Raw genomic sequence first — 25,286 nt, forward strand, 5'->3', positions numbered from 1 at the left:
CCCTATTTTCCTCGTGGAGCCGACCGGGCTCCGAGTCGAATCTGCAGATTTTTAGCAAGACCATGGTCTTGCATATGCATGCATACTGAGAAAGACGGATTCGATTCCCGGGTCAGTCCAGAAACTTTTCGTAATGGAAAATCCTTGGCTTCCTTGAACGTAAAGTATCTTCGATCCGGGGATGGGGGGGGGATGGGGATAGGGGGGTGTTTGGTGCTAGGTCCAGCGAGCACCGAATAATCAACAAGAGAACACGAACCGAGGCCAACGGTAGCGCAGAAGACTTGTAATTGGAAACTCGGTACCGTAAAACGGGGTATTATTGATCAGCGGGGTAACATTGACCGGCTTGACCCACCTCATGCAATGTTAAAACTAACCATTTTTATTGCATCATTTGCTGCTAGCAAGTAGTTTTTCGTAATCTCTTATTGTTTAACTACTAAATGACATTAAGTTCATGGAAATAGATTTTTTTTAGCATATACATAAATCGATTTTTCCTTAACTGTATTAAGTAACGCAATAAGAAACATTCTCAAACATTCGTGCTGGGCATGATTACTAGATATAATATTAAGTTCGAAATCACTGTATAAGATCAATATGGTATCCCAGTGTTAGATTTCATAAGCAAAACTTTTATGAAAGTGTTCTTTTTCATTAAAATATACGATCTATTTAAAGTAGACTTTAAATTCCTTGAGCCATTGCCTACCTTTAGGCGTTATTCGCGGATTAGATTATTTTAATCCTAAAATAACTCAAAAAGTACATAACATGTAAGAATTTTGACTACATATTCGAAATCAGGGCCCTCAAATTTATTAAGTAAGGGTATTTTTCAACAGAAACGAATATTGTTCACTTGGGTGATCAATATTACTCCAAATCAACGAAATCAAAAATTTGATTAAAAGCCTATTTAAACTTGTTTTAAGGACAAACGTCTTGAAATCCCGCTTCAACAATGCATCAGAACTTCAGACGCACAAATCTCAAGAAGCAAGTTTCAAACAACAGTGCATTTTATTATTCTGATCTTGCTCACTTGTAATAAGCTTCAAATAAAAAGAACAGGTACGCTGGTTTTGTTTACGAAGAGATTTGTGCTCTCGAAATCGTGAGTAGGTACCAAAGTCGGCCATTGTGGCGGCCATTTTGGGATTCTAACAAGTCTGTCCTTAAAGTTTCACAAGACTTTTTCAAGCAGCTCAATACCGTCTACCCCCGTTGGTTTGAACGACACCTCATGCAAACCAACGGGGTGCATTTTTAGTTTGAACTTCTAGCAACCCTGTGGCGACGGAAAAATACACTACTGGCAGCCTTATTTGATGTTTTGTTTTGATTCTGCGTTTCGTTTCACCCCGTTCCATCAGCCGAATGAAGTTTGAACCATTTTTAATTTGAACGATGTGCAGATTAGAGGGGGTCAAATTAAAAACTGTTCAGATTAGATGCGGTCAAACCAACGGGGGTAGACGGTACACACTTAAAGGGTCATCAGAACTTGTTTTTTTTATTCATTTAACCACGTCTTGAGTAGATACTGTACAGACTGATACTTATAACTAAATTAACGTAAATAATCACCAAGATATAACAATTACTACTATTTACGATTTACAAAGCATATTGCTTATTTTGCACCGTATTCGACCCCCTGCAGAATTTTTTTGTCACACCACAATATGTTCCCACCAGTTTCAGCATACATTGGTTCGTTTCACTGCTAGAACTTTCAAGCGTCGGTTACACTTTTTGGGTGGTGCATGGAATAATCGGTTTGTTTACTTGCTACTTTCTTTGGTGTTTGACGTGTGAACAAATATTTTAGACGTTTGAACATTTGCACGGTTATCTAAAAAGCAAAGCAAGAAGCAATACATGAATGAAACACTATAATGCATACGCACATACATATTACATATAATTTAAAACGTACAGCAGCTCATTCTACTTGGAAAATATCAGAAAACAGAAATTGGGTTTTTAAATTAAGAAAAATGTATTGATTTTTTTGATTTTATACAAAAGAGCACCTTTTTCTGAACCACCATGATTTTTTCAGATTTTTAGAACTTCATTTTGATACCTAAAATCGCTTTCGAAGAGATTTTTCGAAACCACCTTGTGACAGCTGGCCAACTGCTTGACAGCTCCGCCCAGTACAAAATGCGACAAGGGGTGATTCGACAAATCGCTCCCATACAAACTTCAAACTGATTTTTAAATAGGTTCCCGGGCACCAAAATTCATGAAAATTTGGATTTCGGCTCAGTTTTGCATGCAGATTCTGAATATGGAATTATCTCAACACCGTTGAAGAAGCCAATTCATTCATATTTTTTTTTCAATTTAATTACAACACACGCTTACTTTTCATTGAATGGAAATCGGCCTTAGCATTTGACTGGCTTCCATGTCTTCCTGTGTTGCTCAAAAAACTCGCGAAACATAATTCCAGAAGGCCATGAGTTCGCTTGTAGCGCAGCTTTCCTTTATGGATTACTGTACGAATTTATTCTCTGTGCAGCTGAAACCCGGAATTTTCGACTAGCGAAGTTGGATTTTTCTCCAAATCCGTGCGTCGGACCTAATTTCGGAAGTGATGCGCTGATTGCGGAGCAGGTTTACTATACAGCGCACCACTTCCGAAGTTAGGTCCGACGCACGGATTTGGAGAAAAACCCAACTTCGCTAGTCGAAAACTCCGATTTTCAACTAAATTGAGAATATTCTGGCCTGCTTACTCTCACACGAAATTTAACGTTTGAGCGGTGTCGACACCTCTCAAACGTCAAATTCTCTGTGAGAGTAAGTAGTCCAGAATAAATTCGTGCAGTGGACCATTGATCATTAATCACCACTTTGAACGATACATATTCGAGAGTGCGTTCCGATTGCCAAAGCGGTATAAGTTTTTTAAATAATATCGGACTATTGGGATCAGGGAATGAAATTATCGATCACGATCGCGATAGTAGAAAACTCTCCCACACGCATTATCGGCGAAAAAAGAAGTGCGATAAATTCAGACCCGGGTTTCTCCCGAGAATGTGTTTTCGCTCGTTCCGCAGCGCCGAAAATCGATTATCATTAGCAATGAAAAGTTGACTGGTTTGCTTTCTGCTCTTTGTTTGCCTTTCCGTAGTCCCGTCATCACCGGCTGTAGCTTTTATGTATAAAATTTCTGTCCTCTCTCGAGCAGCTTGTGTGGTCGAGTGGTTATGGTGCGCGCTTATACACATTCTTGTGGAGGGTCTAGGTTCGAATCCCGTTAGCGGCAAATTTTTGTTATTTGCCTTCTGATAATTATCGCGATAGCTTTGCAGGCGATAAAGTTGGATAGCGAAAATGGAAAGAGCGATTTCCAATTTTCGGCTATCTTTGATCGGGGACAAACAGCAACGACCGATAATCATTTCTTACAGGAAAAGTAAAAACAGAAATAATCGGTTGCTCGAAAAACACCGTTTTTCGTCTCAATTTGCTGAGAATTTCATTCCCTGATTGGGATTCACGTTTAACGATTTCACTACCAAATCGTTTATCTCATTTTCAGTCACTTGTGCGTGTATGTTCGTGAGGAACAAAGAGAAGGTACCCGAATCGTTTCCAAGGGACGATACATTCGATAGTTGAAATTGAGACACCTCGTTAGAGCATTTACTTTTATCATTTTTGCAACCCGCATGCAGTACTGTGGTTTTGACGGGCGTGGAATGGTGTGGCGGTGAATCAATCCCATGATCAGAAGATTTTACGAGATGACTGACAGATAAAATCATTTCCATCACCTTAGCTAGTCGAGTTGTGATGTCGGTTAACTCGGTAGCGATGGGTCGAGGGACACTATCATTGACTTCATGCGCGATGGATTGTTCTTTGCGCTGGCTTTCGCGAAGGTTGAAGAGACAGTCGTCGCACATCCATATAATGTTTTTGTCGATACAGTAAACACTTGCTTCTGGAACACCAACATAAGCTGCGTGGAAGGTTCTGTAGCACTTACAAACTTACACTCACATACAACAAAAAGATCGGTTTTGCAGTCCACTGTATGCAAACATTTTTGGCAAGACATTATTGTTCGGCAAAATCACAAATCTATTACCAACAATGGAGTTGAATGGACAGTTGAATACTATCAGGTCGAATATTGACTTAAAATATAAAACATGTAACGTTTGCCTAAACAAGGGAATTAATCAAGAAAAATCGAAAATTTTGATCAATGTTACCCTGGATTACGGTACGTGAAACTGCAAATCCTTTAATTTCATCGGGAGCACCCGCATCCTTTCCGATATATTGGGGAATCGCGGGTTCGGTATTGTAGCCCTCCAGCTGCAAGAGGGGTGCTGAACATGATCAACGGTGTAGAAACGGCTGTAGAAACCATCATCATTCGCATGTCCCGTCAATCCAGTCAATCGCATGTCCAGTAGGGTGGCTCAAGCTTGTATGGCAAAACCACCTGTCAAAAAGTTCGATGGGCCCCTTCTTATGTCGTTCTATATGACGCCACACGGTGTCAAAATTCCGATTATTATCGAACATTCATGTACCTCGGATTTTTCTTCGAAAATGATTAGTATTTGGGCTATATATTCATAATCGGAAAACTAGAAAATATTTCATCGGCGAAAATTTTTCCATACATTTTGTATGGGAGGTTTTTTTTTTGGCTAAAATAGTAATTATTGATTTTTAGTATGGAAAATAGCTAAAAACTCATCTAACTCAAATTTTCCCCGATAGAATATTTTCAAATTTTGCGTTTATGAATTATAGCCAAAATCCGAGGTACATGAATGTTCGATAATAATCAAAATTTTGACACCGTGCGCCACGATGCTCTGGTCAAGTTTTCAGCTAAATCCGTTTACATTAGAACGGTGCTAAACTCGTTTGAAGTTTGTATGGGAGTTTATATGGGAAAACATCGTTTTTTGCAATTTTCTTTTGAGGGGTTCTAATTTTCCTTAAAACACGTAATCGATCCTATAGATAGAAATATAGCCTGGAATATGCCAAAAAACTTTGTCGAAGACCGCAACGTATTCAGACACTTGCGAAAAAATCTATAGGCTAGACAGTACGGGCTCATTCAATGAGATTTTATTGCTATTGTTATTACTTTATATGTTAAATGTTAAGCACCACCAGATGGTCTGCATATAATATCTTTTCTTACAAGCTTCGGATGACTTTGCAGTCTTTGACAATTTTTTCCGGCACATGTAAGACTATAGTTCTACATAATCGGTTATGTGTTTTAAGTAAAAATTGTGCCCCTCATGAGAAAAATGTTGAAAACGATGTTTTCCCATATAAACTCCCATACAAACTTCAAATGAGTTTAGCACCGCCCTAATGTTAACAGATTTAGCTGAAAATTTGACCAGAGTATCGTGGCGTCATATAGAACGAAATGAGAAGGGGCCCATCGAACTTTTTGACATGTGGTTTTGCTATACAAGCTTGAACCACCCTACTGGACATGCGATTGACTGGATTGACTGGGCATGCAAATGATGATGGTTTCTACAGCCGTGGCACGTACTTTTTCACATGCGGTATTTTGAGCCACGCTAAATTGTCCAGTCAATTATAGATAACAACAAAGAAAATCAATGGGAAAACATGCTTTGGCAAATAAATCCATGATTGGTTTCTATGATTGATTTTATTATCAGCACCTGCCGAGCTCATAACATAACGAAGCCGGTGTAACATTCACTCATGCCTTAAATAGATCAAAAACCCAACACGCTTATCTGATCATCTATAGCTTACCCTGTAGCGCGGTTCAGCACCACCGTCAATCCGAGGATCGAGGGATCGAGTCCCAATTTAGCCGAAAGCAATAAAAAAAAACAGCAACAGCAGTTCAGGACATGTCCCAAGCCCCAAAAATTCTACAGGAGAGGGCAGCCAATTAAACACCCCATAATAAATGGAAAAGTTTCCATAAATAATTCGAAAATTGCCAATAAATAAATAGGGGTGAAAACCATAGTCTATATATATAGTCTATATATATAAAAATGAATTTCTGTCTGTCTGTCTGTCTGTCTGTCTGTCGGTCTGTCTGTCTGTCTGTCTGTCTGTCTGTCTGACCGCTATGCATTCAGAAACTACTGAACCGATCGGTGTGAAATTTTGTATGTGGGTACTGTTGAGGCCGGGGAAGGTTCTTAGCTTGGTGTGAGACCTCTCCGGTCTTTTGAACGGGGGACTCCCAAAGAAATGAACCGGAAATGAGCTGAGAGAGAAGTTCCACACGGGCGCAAACAAAACCAATCTAGAGTGCGGTGCTGCAATGAGCCCAATAATTGTCAAATTTGAAATGACAACAATGTGTGTCGACTGCCAAGTTCGACGGAATGGATTGGTTTCAGCTGGTGACATTGATCGTTCGACGGGATAGAGGCCTTGGTCTAGCAACGATAGTACGTATATCTACGAGTAGGCACTAGGTCTCGGATCACCAGCGGCAGCCGGATAGTAGCGGAAAGGCGTCGCCATTGCTGGAAAGGCCGATTCTGCTGATATTGGCCAGACAGGACAGTCGTGTCCAGAGGTCCAATCCATTAAGGGACAGACCGGAGGTCCACACGCGATTACAGACCACACGGTGAATCAATAAGGAAGACACCCTGGTAGATACTGTAGAGGTTCGCGGTCCCAGTGGAATCCAAAGGGTATATATGCGGTGCCGCATCCGCCGCAGAGTATATTCGGTTCACACCATGTCTCGCGTCAGGTAATCACTCGCGGGCAGTTCGTGTTTTAATATTCCAGATAATTCTTCTCGGTGGGTACTTCGCCTCGAAGCGATTCGAACGTGGTTTTCATCAGAACTACGACTTTCCTTGATTGTTCGCCGATCGCTCTCATACCCCCCCCCCCCCCACACTCATTCAATATTGTTGGTCAATCCTCATTCTTAATTTCCTGCAGTATAGCAGACGAATTCACACGAGAGTTCAACAGCTACTCAACAGTTATCATTGGCGTAACTAGGATTTTTTCCTGGAGGGGGCCCAGGGGGGGCCTGACTTGAGATGAATTTTAAGCGGGATGGGCGCCCGATATGTGAATATGCAAATCAGTATTGTAGTTTTGAGTAATCAAAATGACTGTTTCAGATTTGTTCATAGTTTTGTAAACTATATGAGTACGAACAATTCCTCCAAGATTTTTTTCCATAGCTTAATTCAGTGATTCCATCTTGGCTTCTTCCTGAAATTCAATCAAGAATTCATCTAGGGATTCCACTAGACATTTTTTCGGGGATTTGTCCTGGGATATCTTTAGAGGTTCTTCCAGTAATTGTTCCAGTGCTTTTTTCGAAGTTTCCTTCAGGAATTTCTCCAGAGATCCTTTAAGGTATTTCTGCAGGTATTCAGAGATTTCTGCAGGGATATCTCCATATATGCCTTCCAAAATTCCACTAGAGATTACTCCAATAATTACATCTGGAATGATTCGAAGTATTTCTGCAGGAATGTATTCCAGAAATTCTTTTAGAAAATTTTACTTAAAGATTCTTAAAAAACACTCCAAGAATTGCTTGAAAAATTTGTACAAAAAACCTTTAGGGATCCTAGTTTTTTTTATGTGTATTAACGAGATTTTTAGCCCTAGGCTAGTTCATCTCGGGACCCACACTTTACTTCCCTTCCGAAGGAAGAACTCACATTTTGCGAGTTTGTCGGGAGTGAGATTCGATCCCAGGTCCTCGGCGTGATAGTCAAATGTTCTAACCATCCCACCAGGTCCGCTCCACTAGGGATCCTAATATTCCTTCTACAATTACTGCAGACATAGATTTCTTCATTTTTTTTCCATGATTCTTAAGATATTCATTTAGGGATTCCTCCTGCAGTTTTTCCATGAATAGTTCCACGGATTTTCCCCAAGATTTCCTATAGAGATTTGTCCAGGAATTCCTCCTGAGGTTCTCCTAGAAATTGTTTCAGGGATTCCTCCAGGTTTTTTTTTTGCAAGAATTCCCCCAGGGATTCTTCCAAGTAATTCTCTAGAAATTCCTCTAAGGATGCCTCCAGGAATTCCCCAAGAGATTACTTAAGTATTACTCCAATAATCCCTTCAGAAAGTCCTCCAGGAATTGATCCAGGAACTCCCATAGGAATTCCTTCAGAAATTACTACCGCAATTCCTTCAGGAATTCCTCCTGAAATTCCTGCAAAAATTCCTCTGGGAATTCCTCTAGAAATTTCTCTTGCATTTTCTTCAGAAATTTCTCTTGGAACTTCTTCAGAAATTTCATTTGGAATTTCTTCAGAAATTCCACCATTAGCTGCTTCCAGAATTTCTCTCGAGATTCCTCCAGGAATTCATTCAAGAATTCTTCCAGGGATAGTTCCAAGGAATTTCCACAAAATTTCCTTTACAGATTAATCCAGGAATTCTTCCTGGGATTCCGCAAGGAATTTATCCAGAATTTCCTGCAGGAATTTGTCCAGAACTTTCCAGGCATTCCTTCTGAGGTTTCTCCAGAAATTGCTTCAGGGATTCCTCCAAGGATTTTTCAAAGAATTTTCCCAGGGATTCTTCCTAGAATTTCTCTAAGGATTCCTCTAGGAATTTTTCAAGAGGTTTCTTTAGAAATTTCTCCTGGGAGTTTTTCCATGGACTCATCCCGGGATTTCTCCAGCAATTCATCTAGAGATTGCTTCGGGAGTTCTTCTAAAAACTCCAAACTCCACTAGATTACTCCCAGAATTCTTCTGAAAACTCCATCAGGAACTCATCTAGAAATGTATCCAGAGATTACTCCAGGCATTAGTCAAGGAATTTCTCCAGGGATTTTTCAAGGAAATTCCCCAGGGTATCCTCCAGGGATTTCTTAAGGAATTTCTCGAGAGATTCCTCCAGGAGTTGTTACAGGCATATCTCCAGGAATTTATCCAGGGGTACTCCAGGCATTCCTCGAGAAGTTCCTCCAGAGATTTCTATAGGGATTCCTCCATGCATTAATCCAGGATTCCTTCAGAAATTACTACCGCAATTTCTCCAAGAATTTATCCAGAAAATCCTCCAGGGATTCATTTAGAAATAACCCCAAGAATTCCTCCCGGCGTTTATCCAAGAAATATTCCAATAATTCTTCCTGGGATTCCTGAATGATTTCCTTCTGAGATATCTCTAGGAATTCCTTCAAATATTTTTTCAGGAATCCTCCAGGAAATCCTCAAGGGATTCTATTAAAAATTTCCCCACAAATTCTTTCTGGAATTCATTCAAGAATTATTCCAGGTATTCCTCCTGGCATTCTTCCAGGATTTCATCCAGGCATTTCTCCAGGGACTCCTCAAGGAGTTCTACCACGAATTTCACCAAAAATTACCCCAGGTATTTCTTCAGGAATACTTTCGGTAATTTATTCAGGAATGGATCCAGGAATTTCTCCAGGAATTTCTTCGGAAATTCGTACAGCAATGTTCCGGGAATTTCTCCAGAAATCCTTCCAGGGTTTCCCCCAAGAATTAATCCAGGAATTTCTTCTCCGAGGTTTCCTCTACACATTTCTCCAGGAATTATTTCATGGATTCCTCCAGAAATTCCTCCGATGATTTCTCCAGTAATTCTTCCAGAAATTCCTTCTGAAATTGCTCCTGTAAGTCCTCCAGAAATTCCTCTGGAAATTTCTCCTGGAACTCCATTAGAAATTATTCTCAGAATTCCTCTAGGAATTTCTCTCTGAATTTCTTTAGGAATTTCTTTATTAATATATTCAGAAATTTTTCCATGGATTCCTTCCAGACTTCCTCTACAGATTCTTCCAGGAATTCATTGAAGGATTCCTCAAAGAATTGATTAAGGGATTCCTCCTGGAATTCATCCATGAATAGTTCCATGGAATTTCCCCAAGATTTCCTATAAAGATTTGTCCAGAAATTCCTCCTGAAACTTGTCCGGAAGTTCCTCCAGGAATCCCTCCTAAGGTTCCTCCAGAAATTTGTTTCAGGGATTTCTCCAGGGTTCTTTCCAAGAATATCTTCAGGGATTCTTTCAGGAATTTTTGTAGAAATTTCTGTAAGAAATTTTGTGGGAATTCCTTATGAAGTTTCTTCAGAAATACTCCAGGAATTCCTTCAGAAAGTCCTTCAGGAATTCCTCAGGGAATTCCTCAGAAATTACTACCGCAGTGTCTCGAGGGGCTCCTCAAGAAATTCCACTAAGGACTGTTCATTTTATAAAGAGGACACCTTATTTGTGTGATATCTTTTTTATTTTTCAATAAAATCATTACCAGTTTTTTGCATAAACTTCCATAGCTATTCTACAGTGAAGAAAAAATATAACATTATACAAATTGTCCTTAGTGATGGAACTGGAGCGGTTTTCGTTAAAACTCAGTAAAAACCAATTTCTCAAAATTCTACATAACTTTCCACATACATAACTTTTAAATTTTTATGAACTTTTCAATGTGTTGGGATCTAATACTATTCTACTAAAGGTCGAATGTAATAGTTGGTCAATAATAATGCACCAAGCATTATACAGCTTGATATAGTAAGTTGCCTTGTTATCAATGAAATTGATAAAACATACTTATTTAAGTCCAGTGATGCAATAACACTACGGATTCAGTTCAAAATTTGTCCAGTATAGAAGAGAATCGCATTCTAAATTATACCGAAGAAAAATATGCTTTAAAGTACATTCTTCATCATAAATTTAATCCTTAATTATGGCCATAGTGAAAAATTTCATATTTTTTTGCCCCATAAATGCAAGTTTTCGATTCTAGAGAAGCTTATTATTATTTATTTTCAGCAAGGCTTGATCCTATGTGATTATATACCTTATTTGAAAATAACTACATGTAAAGTTTTATTCTCGACATCATTGTTATGTTGTATTTGCAATGGGTTACATCTTTATTTAGAAGAACCTTCAAAGAACGAAGCTGTTTTTCCTCCGGTAACTGCCATGAAGCACAGTAACCAAGCCAACAATGCTATCAAGAAGCGGTTTTCTGCATTTGAAATTGCATTATTAGTACTTTCGGCTAGATCCATTGAAAACATTCAAAATTTAGTATTCTCATATTTTTTGTTTAACAAATAAATTTTGTTCTGAAAATCGAGACCAACTTGTAACTTTAATATCTCAACAACTAATATTCCGATTAGGTCTATATTTTGCCAGAATATGTATCACTCATACTGCTGCAGTATGGCAAACACTTTTATTAAAATAAAAACGATACACCGATGCTTTACAGTAATTTTGTGTTTATCTTTAGTTTTTGGGGATCGCAAAATTGACCTCTCCTAATACTTTGCCACATTTCTATGATGTCCAACAATTTTAACCCAATTTAATTATAGTTATTATCTGCTAATATAATATACTGAACAACCAACCAAGGCTGCTCAAATTTGAACTACGCGTTTTCTTTTTATAGCCTTGCAAAGTTGTCCTCTTTATAAAATGAACAGTCCTTAAGATTTACCGTAGGTATTTCTTCAGAAATTCCTACAGGGATTTCTTCAGAAATTGAGCCAGGAATCCCTCCAGGAATTTCTTCGGAAATTCCTACAGCATTCCTCCAGGAATTTCTGCAGAAAATCCTTTAGAGATTACTTCCGATATTCTTTCAGGAGATTCTTCAGGAAATTCTATAGCATTTTTTCCAAGGGATTCCTCCGGAAATTCTTTCAGGTTTCCTCTAGGAATAAATCCATGAATTTCAACTCCAGGGATTCCTCTAGAAATCCGTCCAGGAGTTATTTCACGGGTTCTTCTAGAAATTCCACCAGGAATTCCTCCAAGAATAAACCAGAAATTCCTGCAAGGATTCCTCTAAGGGTTCTTCAGTGAGATTTCTCCAAGAATTCCTCCTGGAATTTCTACAGAAATTCGTCTGGGAATTCTTCTAGAAAATTATCTTGGAATTTCATCAGAAATGTCTCTAATGCTCCAGGCATTACTCCAGGAACTTCTCCAGAAATTTATCCATTAACTTTGGAGTCAAGGGCTGAAAGTCTCTTTAAAAAAGACAAATGAATCAATCAATCCATTAATTTTTCCAGGGAATCCGCCAGGAATTTGTCCAAAAAATTTTCTAGGATTTCCTCCAGAAATCCATCTTGGAATTGCTGAGAAAATTTGCTTTTGATTTCACAAAAAAATGTGCCTGTGATGCTTCGTTCTATGATTTTTCAAAGTAGGTGGTGTCTGTGGAAAATGTTTGATTTTCATTGGAGTTTTCCGGAAAATTAGGCGACCCTGATTTTTTTCAATTCAGTTTTTCAAATATATATGATCCCTACCAACCAAATATATATGATCCCTACCAATGCGGCAATCAGCATGACACGAAGGTCATATTACTTATCAAAGTGAAACCAGACCCAACGTTACCTTTCCTACTAACAAACACTTCTTCCTGCAGCCTTTGGTGGAGTCGCAGCGGTAAACGCGGGCCTTCACTTAACAAAGGTTGTTACTAATATTCCTTCCCTCTTCCAACCTGACTGCAAGGACGTGGCCAGCGCCGTTATTGTACCGTTAAAGAGAGTCTCTGAAGCGTGCACAGTGAGAATATTGACCACTCCCACTCAATTATTCTGTTGATTCATTGTGCAACTGTCATTGGTTCGGGTCAATCACGGAATAGCATCCATAGATGTGTGCAGTCAGTCTAAGCTAAGCTAAGCTAAGCTATATATGATCCCTACCTAATTTCATTAACCTTCAGAAACTTCATACCAATTTGTACGATAATAAAAAAATCCCCTAATGCTCCAGGCATTAGTCCAGGAACTTTTCCAGAGATTCCGCATGAAATTTTTCCAGAAGGTTCTCCCGGATATCTTCCAGAAATACATCTAGGAACTCCTCCTGTGATTTCTTGAAGAATTCCTCTAAGGATTCCTCCAGGAATGCATCCAGAAATTCCTCCAAGGATTCATCTAAAAAAATATCTAGTAATTTCTCCTGGGATTTCTGATGCGGATTCTTCAGATTTTTTTTTCCTGAAATTCCTAGCATAATTGTTTTTCGGATTCCTCCAGGAATTCATCCAGGGATTCCTCCAGGTATACTTTCACAAATTACTCCAGGGATTCCTGCAGATATTGCTCCGAGAATTCTTGTAATGATTTCTTCCGAAATTTCTCTCGGGATGTTTTAAAAAATTTATTCAGCGGTTAGTTAAAAAATTACAGTTTTCCGTTCATAATGTTTTTCAGGGATTCACCCCAGGGTTTTTTTTTAGGATTACTTGTAGATTTTTTGAATAATTTGAAGGATTTCTAGAGGAATTCCTCCAGCGATTTGTATTGAAATTCTTTTCGATAATTTTAGAGGGACATAGAAGCAAAGAAATTCTCCAAGAAGTCATCCAGGAATTTTTTCACAATTATCTCATGAATACCAAGTCTTTTACAAGTCCAATCATGAATACCTTCAAACTTACGATTACATCTTGCAGCACCAGCTTTTAAATATATTAAATCTTCCTCAATGACCATTTGAATTTGTGCGTTGTTTGATAGACGCAAAAATACCCCTGGCCCACGAAATAAAAGAAATTAATAGTGACCGACTAGAAATCACCTCTAGCATGGTTTTAATGAATACACTCGCGTTTACGCTTCAGCTACGTACATCTATTCTCACTAGGAATTCACAAACTTTTGCAAATTCAACCAGAGTTTTTTCCCACATGATACTTGATTTCCATAAAGAAGCACTTAACCATATTTTGCAGTAATGCTGCTAGAAAATTCAAAGATTCTTAAAGATACCTATCCAGGAATTCCTGGAAATTATCATTTAGATTTAATTTCTCAGCGATTTCAAAAAGAAGATGTACAAAGTATTGCTTTTTATATAATTCTGATTATATAATATTTCCAAACAAAACTAACTAATTACCTAGACCATTTTGGACAATGATCTTGTAATGAGTGACAAGTTGAGAATTGTCTCCAATAACTGCTAATTTTAACACATATTATGCCAAATAAATTTCTATTACTGTACGTGCAGTTGAAACCCGGAATTTTCGACTAGCGAAGTTGGATTTTTCTCCAAATCCGTGCGTCGGACCTAACTTCGGAAGTGGTGCGCTGTATAGCTGTTTGCTATACAGCGCACCCCTTCCGAAGTTAGGTCCGACGCACGGATTTGGAGAAAAATCCAACTTCGCTAGTCGAAAACTCCGATTTTCAACTAAATTGAGAATATAGATCTATGTTTGTCACCACGACAGTGGTTTTCAGATTTTTTCTAATTTCCATATATAAAGTCATGAAAAATTTCTGGGGGGGGCCTGGCGGATTCTGGGGGGGGGGCCTGGCCCCCCTGGCCCCCCCTCTAGTTACACCAATGACAGTTATACATTTGCTGAATTTCATTCGCAAGTCGCAAGCACAATTCAAATGAAAAGTTTAAAAAAAAAACAAAGTATATAAAAATTCTCCCTATCGTCCCGCATCGATCATACAAATAGAATCTAATTAGGATATTAACGTTAGGTTACAGTACGTAGAACATTTTATTGTATACGTATATCTAATAGCGGAGGTGTACTTTGAGTATGAAAAATCGTTACTAGACAGCCGAAACCCGATGAATCGCTAGCTACTTGGCGGTTGTGTCACAGAGATGACCGGGAGTGGATCGAGTGCAACGATTGACTAATAAAAGGGGATGGATATCAGGGAGCGTTTGGTGCCAGGTCGACAAACAATCGTGGAAGTGGCCATAGTGAATATACTGGACGATAATTCCTTAGTCGTCATGAGGTTCTGTGATCGGCATAAGAGAGGTTAATCTAATGCACCGGTACGAAAATTCATATGAATTTATGAATTGGCTTTAAGCTAAGTATGCTTTAATTTTTTTTTTACATAAATACAACCTTAATGAACAAACAAAGTGCGGTAACAGGACTTCTGCGGAAGCGCATAGAAAGGTCGTTCAGATTTCTTAAGCAGAAGACGTAACAGGGAAAGACAGATACATGTGTTGCTTGAGGAATTTTATTGGGGATCTGTTGAATAAAATATTTTACAAAAAAATGCCTGAAGTTTCCACAAGGATATCTCTATGAACTACAGATTTTTGACTAGCAGTTCTTTCAGCAATTCCTTGAATTCCTGCAAAAACTCTCAGATAAAAAGAAAAAAATTATCACAAATCTCCTGGGTAACCACCTGGAAGGATGTCATAGGGAATTAAAACAGTATTCAATGAAGAAAATGTATAATTTCATCAGTTTAGAATAAAAGACCTTTAGAAATTGGCGCACCTCATCTAAAAGATAAAACATCGGTAATATTTCATTTATTTTTCCAAATAATACAAGAGCCTGGTAGGTTAAAAGAACAAACATTATCAAAATCGAAGCTAGGGCCAGGGGACTAACGACTGCTCCTATGGAACCACCACCAACATGTTGGTCACGAACAGAGGTCATACGTCATAAAACCGTAGGAACTAAATTGTTGTCAAGATTGAATTTATGCATATGTGAGAACCATACCTGTCATACTCACATACAAATGAAACAGATATTTATGCATAACTCTAGAATCAATCGGCATGTGGAGGTTTAAGAAGGAAATTATTCTTCGATGGCTTCGGCCTCAAATCTTACACATAATAGGGATTTGTAAAATTTCAAAAACCAACTAAGTAGATGTAACCAGATTTGTCATGCTGCGAGTTAAATGCTTCTGTGGCGGTGTGAATTTCTACCTCCCTGCACGGAGTGACAATACTATTCAAACTATTCTTTCAACCAAATTTCGAGGTTGCGTGCGTCAAGTCAATTCTGAGTTGATACAATCGATGTTATTCCCAGTTGTTCCCTGTGAAAAGAATGCTTAATACTATTAAGTAAATAGAAAGTATTTTGTTGGTCCAACAGAAATTTATATTAGGTTGTATTCAAACAAATTTAAGTTCAGTGCCAGAAACTCAGTGTTGGGTTTACGCAATAAAACTGCAAAAGTTGGGCTATTTCTCTCTTTCTATATAAACAACAATAGAAAAAAGCACATGAAAGAGAACTCAAAATTGAGTTTAAAAGTAAATACTTAATTTTAAGTTTTTCAGTTTCTCCGTGTATGAACGAAGAATTATGCGTAACTCGAGATACAATAAAGAAAAGGAAACCAAAAATGACATGTGAAGGATTATTAAGACAAAAATGCTTCTATGGTAGTGTGAGACCCCTCCTTCTTCTAGAAAGGGGACCCAATGTTTACAAATGCAACAAAATAAACTGCTAATAAGTAAATCCTAAATGTATACTACTTTTCATCAAAGGTTTTTATTTGATTGATTGTTAGTTAACTCTATGGGTGATTTGTTCTTATAAGTTTCTGTGATAAAGATTTGGTTTGGCTGCCAAACTGCATCATCTGTGATTTTTCCTTCTTTCAAAATTAGGCTGTTCTTTCATATTACACTGTTATGAAAATTATTATAAAAATTTAAATGTGTTTGGGTAATTAAAACATAAAACATGTTGAATCAAGTACTATAATAAAAATATAATGTACCTTTTCATTCCGCCCACCAATACCTATCCTTTGACAGACACGCACACTCCGACTTACTGACACTAACACTGAGGAAGACTGCAAGTGGTATTGGAAACACGCGTATCTGCAAAAGCACAAGCATTACAGGGCGTAATCAAAGGTACATAATATCAATGCACTGAATTCAAAAGAGAGTATTCTGCTTAGTGGGTTCGAAAATTAAGTATTAGTTAAAATGTGTGTTTCTCAAGTAAAAAGCATGTTCTAATCTCATTCTTAGTCAAGAATGAGACAATGCCCCTAAATGAAGGTCTCTGGATTCGATTCTTAAATATAGTTAAGCAAATGAGTTTGCATTCCCATTATGCTGTCCCTGATTTTGCAAAATTTGTAAATGTTATGAGTTCGTTGTTGGAAAATGATCGTTTTAGATAGGAAGATCGCGTCAAAATTTGAAGTCCGTATCTCAAAGATAAGTGGTCCCTCAAGGGGCGTACAGTTGTCAAAAATAGTATTGGAACCAAAAAATCATGATTTTTATGTACGAAAAAAATCGCTATTCTGTTAAACCGACGGTTTTAGGAACCCAAAGGGCCAAAACTGTGCTCAAAATTGCGATATCTCAATTTGTTTTTAAGTTATTGAGCAAAATAAAATAAGTTTCCTTCGTGATCTAAAAAAAAACGTAAAAAATGTTAATTTTTAAATTGTTTTTAATCAATAAATCACAATTGAGTAGAGATATCGCAATTCTAAGCACATTTTTGGCCCTTCAAGGTCCTAAAAGCATACATTTTGTATAATAGCGTATTTTTTCGATGGAATTTTTTTTATGTTTTTTTTAGATTAATTTTTAGATTAATACAATTGTTGACAACTTCAAGCCCCTTGAGGGACCACTTAGCCTTGAGATACGCACATCAAATTTTGAAAGGATCATTTCTTAGCTAAAACGATCATTTTCCAATAGCAAACTTAAAAATTTCCAATTTTTGCAAAATAAAGGACGGCCTAATAGCCATTGTAATCAACTAAATTATGAAAGAAAAGCATGATTTTTGCACGGTTCAATTCGTCTTCAGGGTGACTATGTTTAGAAGTAGATAAACAGGAGAAAATCTTGGAAAATACTAAAATTTGTATGAGATTAGACGAAATTAAAAACCATAACAATAAAATCCATCTGATGTGTGGTAGCATTTGTCAATTGTTAAACAATACACAATCACCTTTTTAATGGGCAATACAAGGTTTGCCGGGTCAGCTAGTCATAAATAAATCATTGATGATTGATTTTTTGGCAATAAAAACGTCAAAATTACAAATAATAAATCAACAATTGCAATAAAAAAGAGTTTTCTCCCCATAAAAAATTGGACTATAAATAAATCCGATTTTTCCATAATAAATTAGAAAATTCACAATAAAAAAAATATCGAAAAAGTAATAAAAACTTAAAAAAGTGCAATAACAAAAAAAAAATCCGCGAACCGGATTAGTCATTAATGTGTCGAAGGCAAAGTACACCGCGAATTTCAATTGACCGTGATGAAATCGAAGCGATTGAAGAATTCGTGTATGTACATTAGGGCAGTTCAGATTTCGAACATATTGGAAATTCAAAGCTCCCATATGTTCATTACAATCCTTGGTGCAAAACTAGAGTCCTGTAAAATTTTCAGCCTTTTCGGTGGTGATTTAATGGTGGCCCGAAAGCAAAATAGGTTTATATGAGAATCACTATGGAAAATTTTCAAAAAAAGTTCTCCACGTTGTAGAGCATTCACACATGGATAAAGTCATAGGGTCAAAGCCAAATTGAATTCTTCAGATCTCAATTATGAATGTTGCCGAAGACCGGAACTTATTTCGACAATCGGCAAAAAAGATATTAAACAAATTCTCACTCACATGCGCATCTTCTTACACGATGTCTTGCTAGGTGTGCAAGAAGCTAACACGCATACTATGATTGCGTGTCCATCTTGTCGGTCGAGCTGTGGTCATCTGTTCAAGCATGCATGGATGAATATTGATTAATAACTTTAGACTCGTGAGTCGAAATGAGTTGCGGTCTCCGGCAAAATTCATCATTAAGATCTGAAAAATTCAACTTGACTTTGAGCGAAGAACTTCATCCATGTATTAATGCTCTGCATCGTGGAGAACCTTCTTTGAAAATTCTCCATAGTAATTCCCATATAAACCTATTTTACTTTTGGGCCACCATTAAATCACCACCGAAATGGCTGAAAATTTGACAGGATTCTAGTTTTGCACCAAGGATTGTAATGAACATATGGGAGCTTTGAGTTTTTAACATTGTTGAAGTCTGAACTGCCCTAATGTACATACTTGAGCTCATTGGTGACCGCCGACAACGACACCAGTAGAGAAATTCAGAGACGCATTATGGCAGGAAATCGAGCTTACTTTGGACTCCGCAGAACTCTACGATCGAACAAAGTTTGCCGTCACACAAAGCTACAAAACGCTGATTAGACCGGTCTCTACGTTGGAGTTTTCGAACGGTAGTTGTTGCGTACCATCTACGGCGGAGTGCAGATGGAAGACGGGACTTGAAGAAGGCGAGGCGAATGAACCACGAGCATCAGCTGCTAAGAGAACCAACCATCGTCCACACCGCGAAAATCGGGAGGCTACGGTGGGAGGGTCACGTCATCAGGATGTCGGATAGTGACCCGACTAAAATGGTTCTCGAGAGCCATCCGAGCGATACAGACGTGGTGTCCAGCGAGCTAGGTGGGTCGACCAAGTGGAGGACGATCTGCGGACCCTACGCAGAGTGCGAAACTGGAGACGCACAGTCATGGACCGAGTCAAATGGGAACGATTTCTACGTATAGCAGAGGACACGCAGGCCTTGGTCTCACTGGTAAGGTAAGGAAAGGACTCAGGAGTAAAAAAAAATGTTATTGCTCGCTGTTGTACCACCAATATTGCGAATGTTTTTTCAACACTACACAAATTGAACGAATTGGAGGCGATAGTTGCAGACAACCTTGAAATTGCCAATGTTTAGCTGGGACCCATGGGACATTTATTTAAGAATCAATTTTCCCTGAAATTTCATAGAGCTTTAGAACATTCTAATTGAAATGGATCATTGAAGCCAACTTTTCCGCTACTCACCGCTTCAAAACCAAAAGAGCCACCGCATATGGACAGTAACACTGTGACAGCAGTTGAGTAACGTCAAACACACAATGCTACGGTGGCGCTATCTGTTCTTTTCATAGCGGCCGTTTTAGTTATTTTATTGGTTCATTATACTCATCATCTTCATTAGTTATAGAGGTTCTTGCAGTCAGTGTTGGTAGAAACACAAATTTTCAAATTTCATGATTGAGTTGTTTCACGCGCGATTCTTGACTCGCCAAACTCACCGCCGAAAAAATCATGCATGAGTTGACTCACGATTTTACTCATTGCTTCATTTCTTGATGTTCTTATTATTTACATCAAAGTTTTTAGGATTATATGATAGAACAAAAGCAAATCTAGCGTACAATAACATTGAATGTCGTTCAAATTGATTTGGATTCGTTTTACGAACGAAGATTTCGGCGCTTGACTCGTAAGTGCGAGATTTTGCATGAAAATCTCGCGCGTGAGAAAATGATTCAGAATCGCGCGCGAGTTTGCTCACGCAGGAGCGGTTCATGAGTCTGCTTTGAGTGTAATTTTACCAACACTGTAGTATACATACTACTTCAGACTAAATCTGAATCGTGTAACTAATAACTTTTATTGCAAACGTTGACTCAGGGTTCACTCAGGGTACCATGTTGTTTAGGAAGGCCAGCTCTACCCACAGTTTGATTCCGCTGTTATCCCTTTGCCCAATTTAGGTGATATACATCATTCAAAGCTACTCAACTTACTCCCTGACAATCACAGTCCGCACAAATCTCAACCCTCTTACCAAAATTTATGACCTCGCCTGGGATGCCCGGCCCAAACCGTTTTCAAGAGGTTCACACGGCATGAGACAACAGCCACTCAAAAAGCCATGCCTCCGCCCGACGCATTTTCAAGTGGTCCTAGTCTTTTATGGCCGCAAATATAGCTCCCGATACAATTAGCTTCTCTTTCGACTTCTGGCGGTCGTTGGCCAAATTTTTCGCTGCTACATACTTCAAAACAGTCCAATTTGGTTCAACGCGGTTATCTGGGGGTAGATTACGCGCGTACAGCGACCATAAATCTGTCTCGGGCAAATCGAATTGGGCTATTTCTCCCCGCGGATCGGGAGACGGCAATAACTTACTCGTACTTGTAGTCGTAATCGGTGGCTCCATAATCCGGTGGAATAAGCTGCCAGCTTGAATCGTAGTAGTCGTCATACCCGGCCACCGAAGCGACCACCGTGGGAATCGACCCTGCGGCACTTCCAGCGGCGCCAGCCGCCGAAGCACTACTATTGCACATCTAGTTTGCTCCGTGGAAGAGGAGTGGATCACTTGAGCTCAACAACCGTATTCGAGGGGACACCGACACTTGATTAGCTATTCATTCAATCGATCGTTGAGGGTATGCTCTTTCACTTGCGAAAAATCACTAATTGATAAGTCAACCCACTGCACTGGCTCTCACCCGGGGATAAGTGTTTATTTGGCACTTGATATTCGGAAGCATTCAAATGAGTACCGGAACCAATGACGACCGCCGACCTGTACGTCTACCGGGAACTGAATCCGTCGACAACTATCACCTTACTGATCTTGGGCAATCAAAAGCACGGTTGATAGCGTGGGTACAGTCTGGTAAAAGCCATTATCTGTAACCCGTCCACGGCGGCGACGACGACGAGTTGGCAATCGATAGGGACTGAACGGCCGAATGGGGTACTCCTGATGAGGGAGGATGGACTCCGGGTTGTTGATATTATGGCGGGGTTTATCAAACTGCAATAAGTCGCACTCGTTTCTGATAACTGTATTGAAATGCATTGGGCAGATGCAGAACTATATGGTTCATGACGAAGACCTGGCAGACTAGTTTGTACTAAGATAGTTACCCCTATCAATTCCACTAAGAAGCTCAAAGAGCTATTGAGCCAGTATCCGATTGTACAGGTCCGTATTGGCAATTCAGACGGAGATTAAGAAATAATGAACTGATAATGGACTATGGAGACTATGTAGTACCAGCTATCTTCTCGGTCCTATAAACCCTCCTGATATCAATCAATATAACACCATTTTATCAGTTAATCGAGCGCATTGCTGATCGGGCCCAGTTGTGGACATTCTCGTGTAATCAATTTATTAGTTTGCGGACGTTGCGTATCGATTCATGAAGGATGATGACGATGATTGTGGTGGTACACACTATCCGTGCTCGACCGCACACAGCGCTGCCGCATCTGTGTGCATTACACCTTTATAGTGCACGGAAACGAGCTGATAAGAAATGAAGAAAAACAAAATGCAAGTATGACAACACGGTCTGCAGGTGATTTTCTAAAGGTATACCCTTCCCTCCATGCCTTGTACCAAATTGCAAACACAGTTCGTACAGAGGATTGCAATATGTTTTTACAACTTTCTGATAAAATTGCTTCTTCCGAACCATAAGTTTTCAAGGCCCTTCGTCTGGTGGTCTGCTTACGTCGTCTGGTATAAGTAGTCTTAGGGGACATTCATTTAGAACGTCACGCAAAATTCTGGAATTTTGACCCCCTCTTTTCCTTCCGTCCGGGTTTTTCGTATACCTAATTTATTCCTTGTCAATCTTTACGAAACCAACCCTCCCCCTATAGGCGTGACGTACTTTATGGATGCTTCTTATGGTCGTCTGGTATATCGTCTAAACCCCCAGATACTCATTCACCACACAACTAATCAGAAGGTTCCATAAGGTCCCAACTATATAGTCATCGACGAACCGACGTGACAGTGGTGATTCAAAACTGTCCCCCCAAATTTAACGGTCGACCAGCGAAGCGAGCGATCGCTCCTGTCAAATCAGCGCAGACACGAACCGTTTCCTATATGAACACACGGGGGTTTGGTGTCGTGCTAGCAAATCATCGCGAGGTGGCGATAGTGTTCGGCTATTTTTCATTATGGCGTCGCGGACATTAAATTTGAATTTATTTGTTCTAGCTGTCGCGTCGGTTCGTCGGTGATATAGTGTCCATCCCAAAACATCCTGGGATAAGATTTCCCTGGATTTCCTGAATCCCTGGATATAATTTCAGAAATTCCGTCAATTCTGAGAATCTCGAGATGAAATCAATTTGTAGCTAAAATTGCCAAATTTCAAAGACGAATTTCGCGCCAACTCGACCAACGCCGGTTGGCAGCACCCTCTCAGAATCGAATGAAACTTGGTGGACATAAACAATAGGTGTTTCTAAGCAACATTGCATACTTTGTTTTTCGAAATTTTTCAAGAGTAACTTTTGAAGAGGGCCTCATTTTTTTCATTGATATTTTTTAAATCGATGTAACTCAAAAATGACAAGAGCTACAAAAAAGTGTTGCATGGCGGAATATCGTGAAAATCCATGAAGTTTTTAAGTAAAATATCAAAAAAATATAAAACTACTTCCTACACTGAAAAAAAAAGGTTTTAAAAATTAAAATCAATATTGCGAAAAACCCTATGTTTTTAAATCAATGATTTTTTTCTGCAGAAAGGTATTTCAATTACCTACATTTCCACCGAACAATGTTGCTATGATGTGACATATTTAAGGAAAAAAAGTTTTTCTAACAAAGCTTTTTTCTGTATCTACATTGAGTGAATATTTTTCAGTGTGTTTCGTTCCAACATATATGGTGAAACGATTTGGTTCCATTTCTTAATTTCACTTTTATTTAATAATTCCAGGGGTTTACAATATACAGTAAAACTGTAGAGTGCTTATATAAAAAGGTGACCGGATAAGCTGCGGCTCAACCCAACACTGATCTCTCAGCGAACCAAATGATCGTTCGATTCTCTTCAGTTGGGTTGTTTGTCTCGTTACAATAGCCTCAGAAGCCTCTCGTCTATCAATGAAACTTTATGGATGTATCAACTTTAAAAAATCTTTTTTTGATATTTATTTTTATTTTTTTTCTTCAATTTTATGTAGCACTAGCTGTCCCGACAAACGTCGTACTGCCTGCCTACTGTGTTTTTTGACGTACAGCTCCATAAGGACGTCCCCCGCAAAGTCATATGTATGGGAGCCCCCCGTTCCAGAGACCGGAGAGGTCCCGCGCCAAGCTAAGAACCTTTCCCGGCCCCAAAAATACCCACATACAAAATTTCACACCGATCGGTCCATTAGTTTTCGAATCCATAACGGTCAGACAGACAGACAGACAGAAATTCATTTTTAAATATATAGATTACATTTTGTTCTTATTTCTAGTTGAATATTCATATATTTTTATTAATTTAATCGAACAATTTGAAAACCTTTGGTTCCTCATTGGAGTTGGAATATATTTTGGCCATGATTTTATTATGAGCACTGCTCATTGAGCAGGGTTCGCAATTTTCGTTTCAGCGATACGAAATAAGCTATTCTCACGGGGGCAGGAGAGCTTATTTTCACTATTTTGCTTGAGAAACACTTTTCGCCTCTCCGCGTCATAGGAGTCAAAGGCAAGACAACATAATCGGCTGACGAAGGGCAAACGAAATTCTTGCAGCTTTGGGAGTGAGTGAAAAAATGTTTTCACTCTCCTCTTTGTGCGGGAGATTCTTCAGGCCAGATTTTTGCTGAAAATTGGCGTGAGAGAGAATTCTATTTTCGTGAGAATGAGCGAAAATTCCGAACGCTGATTATGAGCGATTGGTACAAAAGAATGAAATATTTGTTTGTTATAGTTTTTGCTTTTTTGAATAGTTCATCAAACTCTTCTGCTGTTGTTGTGTATTGTTCATTCGATATGTAACAGAAATTTAATTTTATGATATTTTAGTCTGTTTGCGTAACTGCCCATTCGTAAAGCTCCCGAAGAGTTTTAATAGTATTGCTACAATCCTTGGCAAGACTGGCTCGTTTTGCCATTCGTTTGAGAGTGCCACCAATGGCATCACAAGGCCCTCTTCCATGCGATGTTGCAAAAAAGTGCCACTCTGCTTCTAATCCATGCTTTGATTTGAAATTACAAAGACTGGCAAAATTATTCTTACTTTTAAAATGCGCTGCAGCACTTTCAGACATAAATGAAATCTTTGAAAAATTAATCGACTGTTTCAAAAAGTTTAATAATTCTATTTTACTGATAGAAGGATCACATCATGCTTTCAAAAAATTCTGAAAGTGATACCTTTTTTACGCAATTATGCATCAAATTTACATTTTCATGAATGGTGCAAACGCACACATTGTGAGTGCCTGTTATATCAAGCAGTACACAATGCTTATGCCTTAACTGAGTGAAAAAGTGAAGCCAACTTTAATATCTTGACACGATTCTTGAAAAATGTAGTAAGCTTCCGACAAAGACATCATTAAAAGGCGTTTTTGCACACGTTCCTTACGACCATTTTGCAGCTCTGAAACAAAATCGTTTGTGCCTGGCATAGCTCTACTTATGTCATCGCTATCAAAAAAATCTATCACCTTCTGCTTAGTAGTTTCATTTATTCCATGTCCACATCTGGCTTCAGTGGTGCAAAAAATGCCTTCTTCAGCAACAAGTTTTTTCAGTTGGTTGGCCATGTAACGAGGTGCATTAAATTCTTCAGATATTTTACTAGCTGACA

General features: G+C 38.7%; 1 protein-coding gene across 2 annotated transcripts in view; it reads right to left on the bottom strand.

The window, feature by feature from the left end:
* LOC109432294 (homeobox protein vnd) overlaps positions 1-21,545 on the bottom strand; it is a 43,738-nt gene extending 22,193 nt beyond the window's left edge. The window contains exon 1 of one of the 2 annotated variants that reach the window (XM_062855583.1): positions 20,848-21,545. In XM_062855583.1, coding sequence (XP_062711567.1) covers positions 20,848-21,002 — 155 coding nt within the window. In that variant the 5' untranslated portion in view covers positions 21,003-21,545. Of the gene's footprint in view, positions 1-20,841 lie in introns of both variants that reach the window. The other variant, XM_029875191.2, reaches the window with a different exon arrangement.
* Positions 21,546-25,286: the final 3,741 nt, after the last annotated feature.

The sequence above is a fragment of the Aedes albopictus genome, chromosome 3, assembly GCF_035046485.1.
Source record: "Aedes albopictus strain Foshan chromosome 3, AalbF5, whole genome shotgun sequence".
In the NCBI taxonomy this organism is placed as follows: Eukaryota; Metazoa; Arthropoda; class Insecta; order Diptera; family Culicidae; genus Aedes; species Aedes albopictus.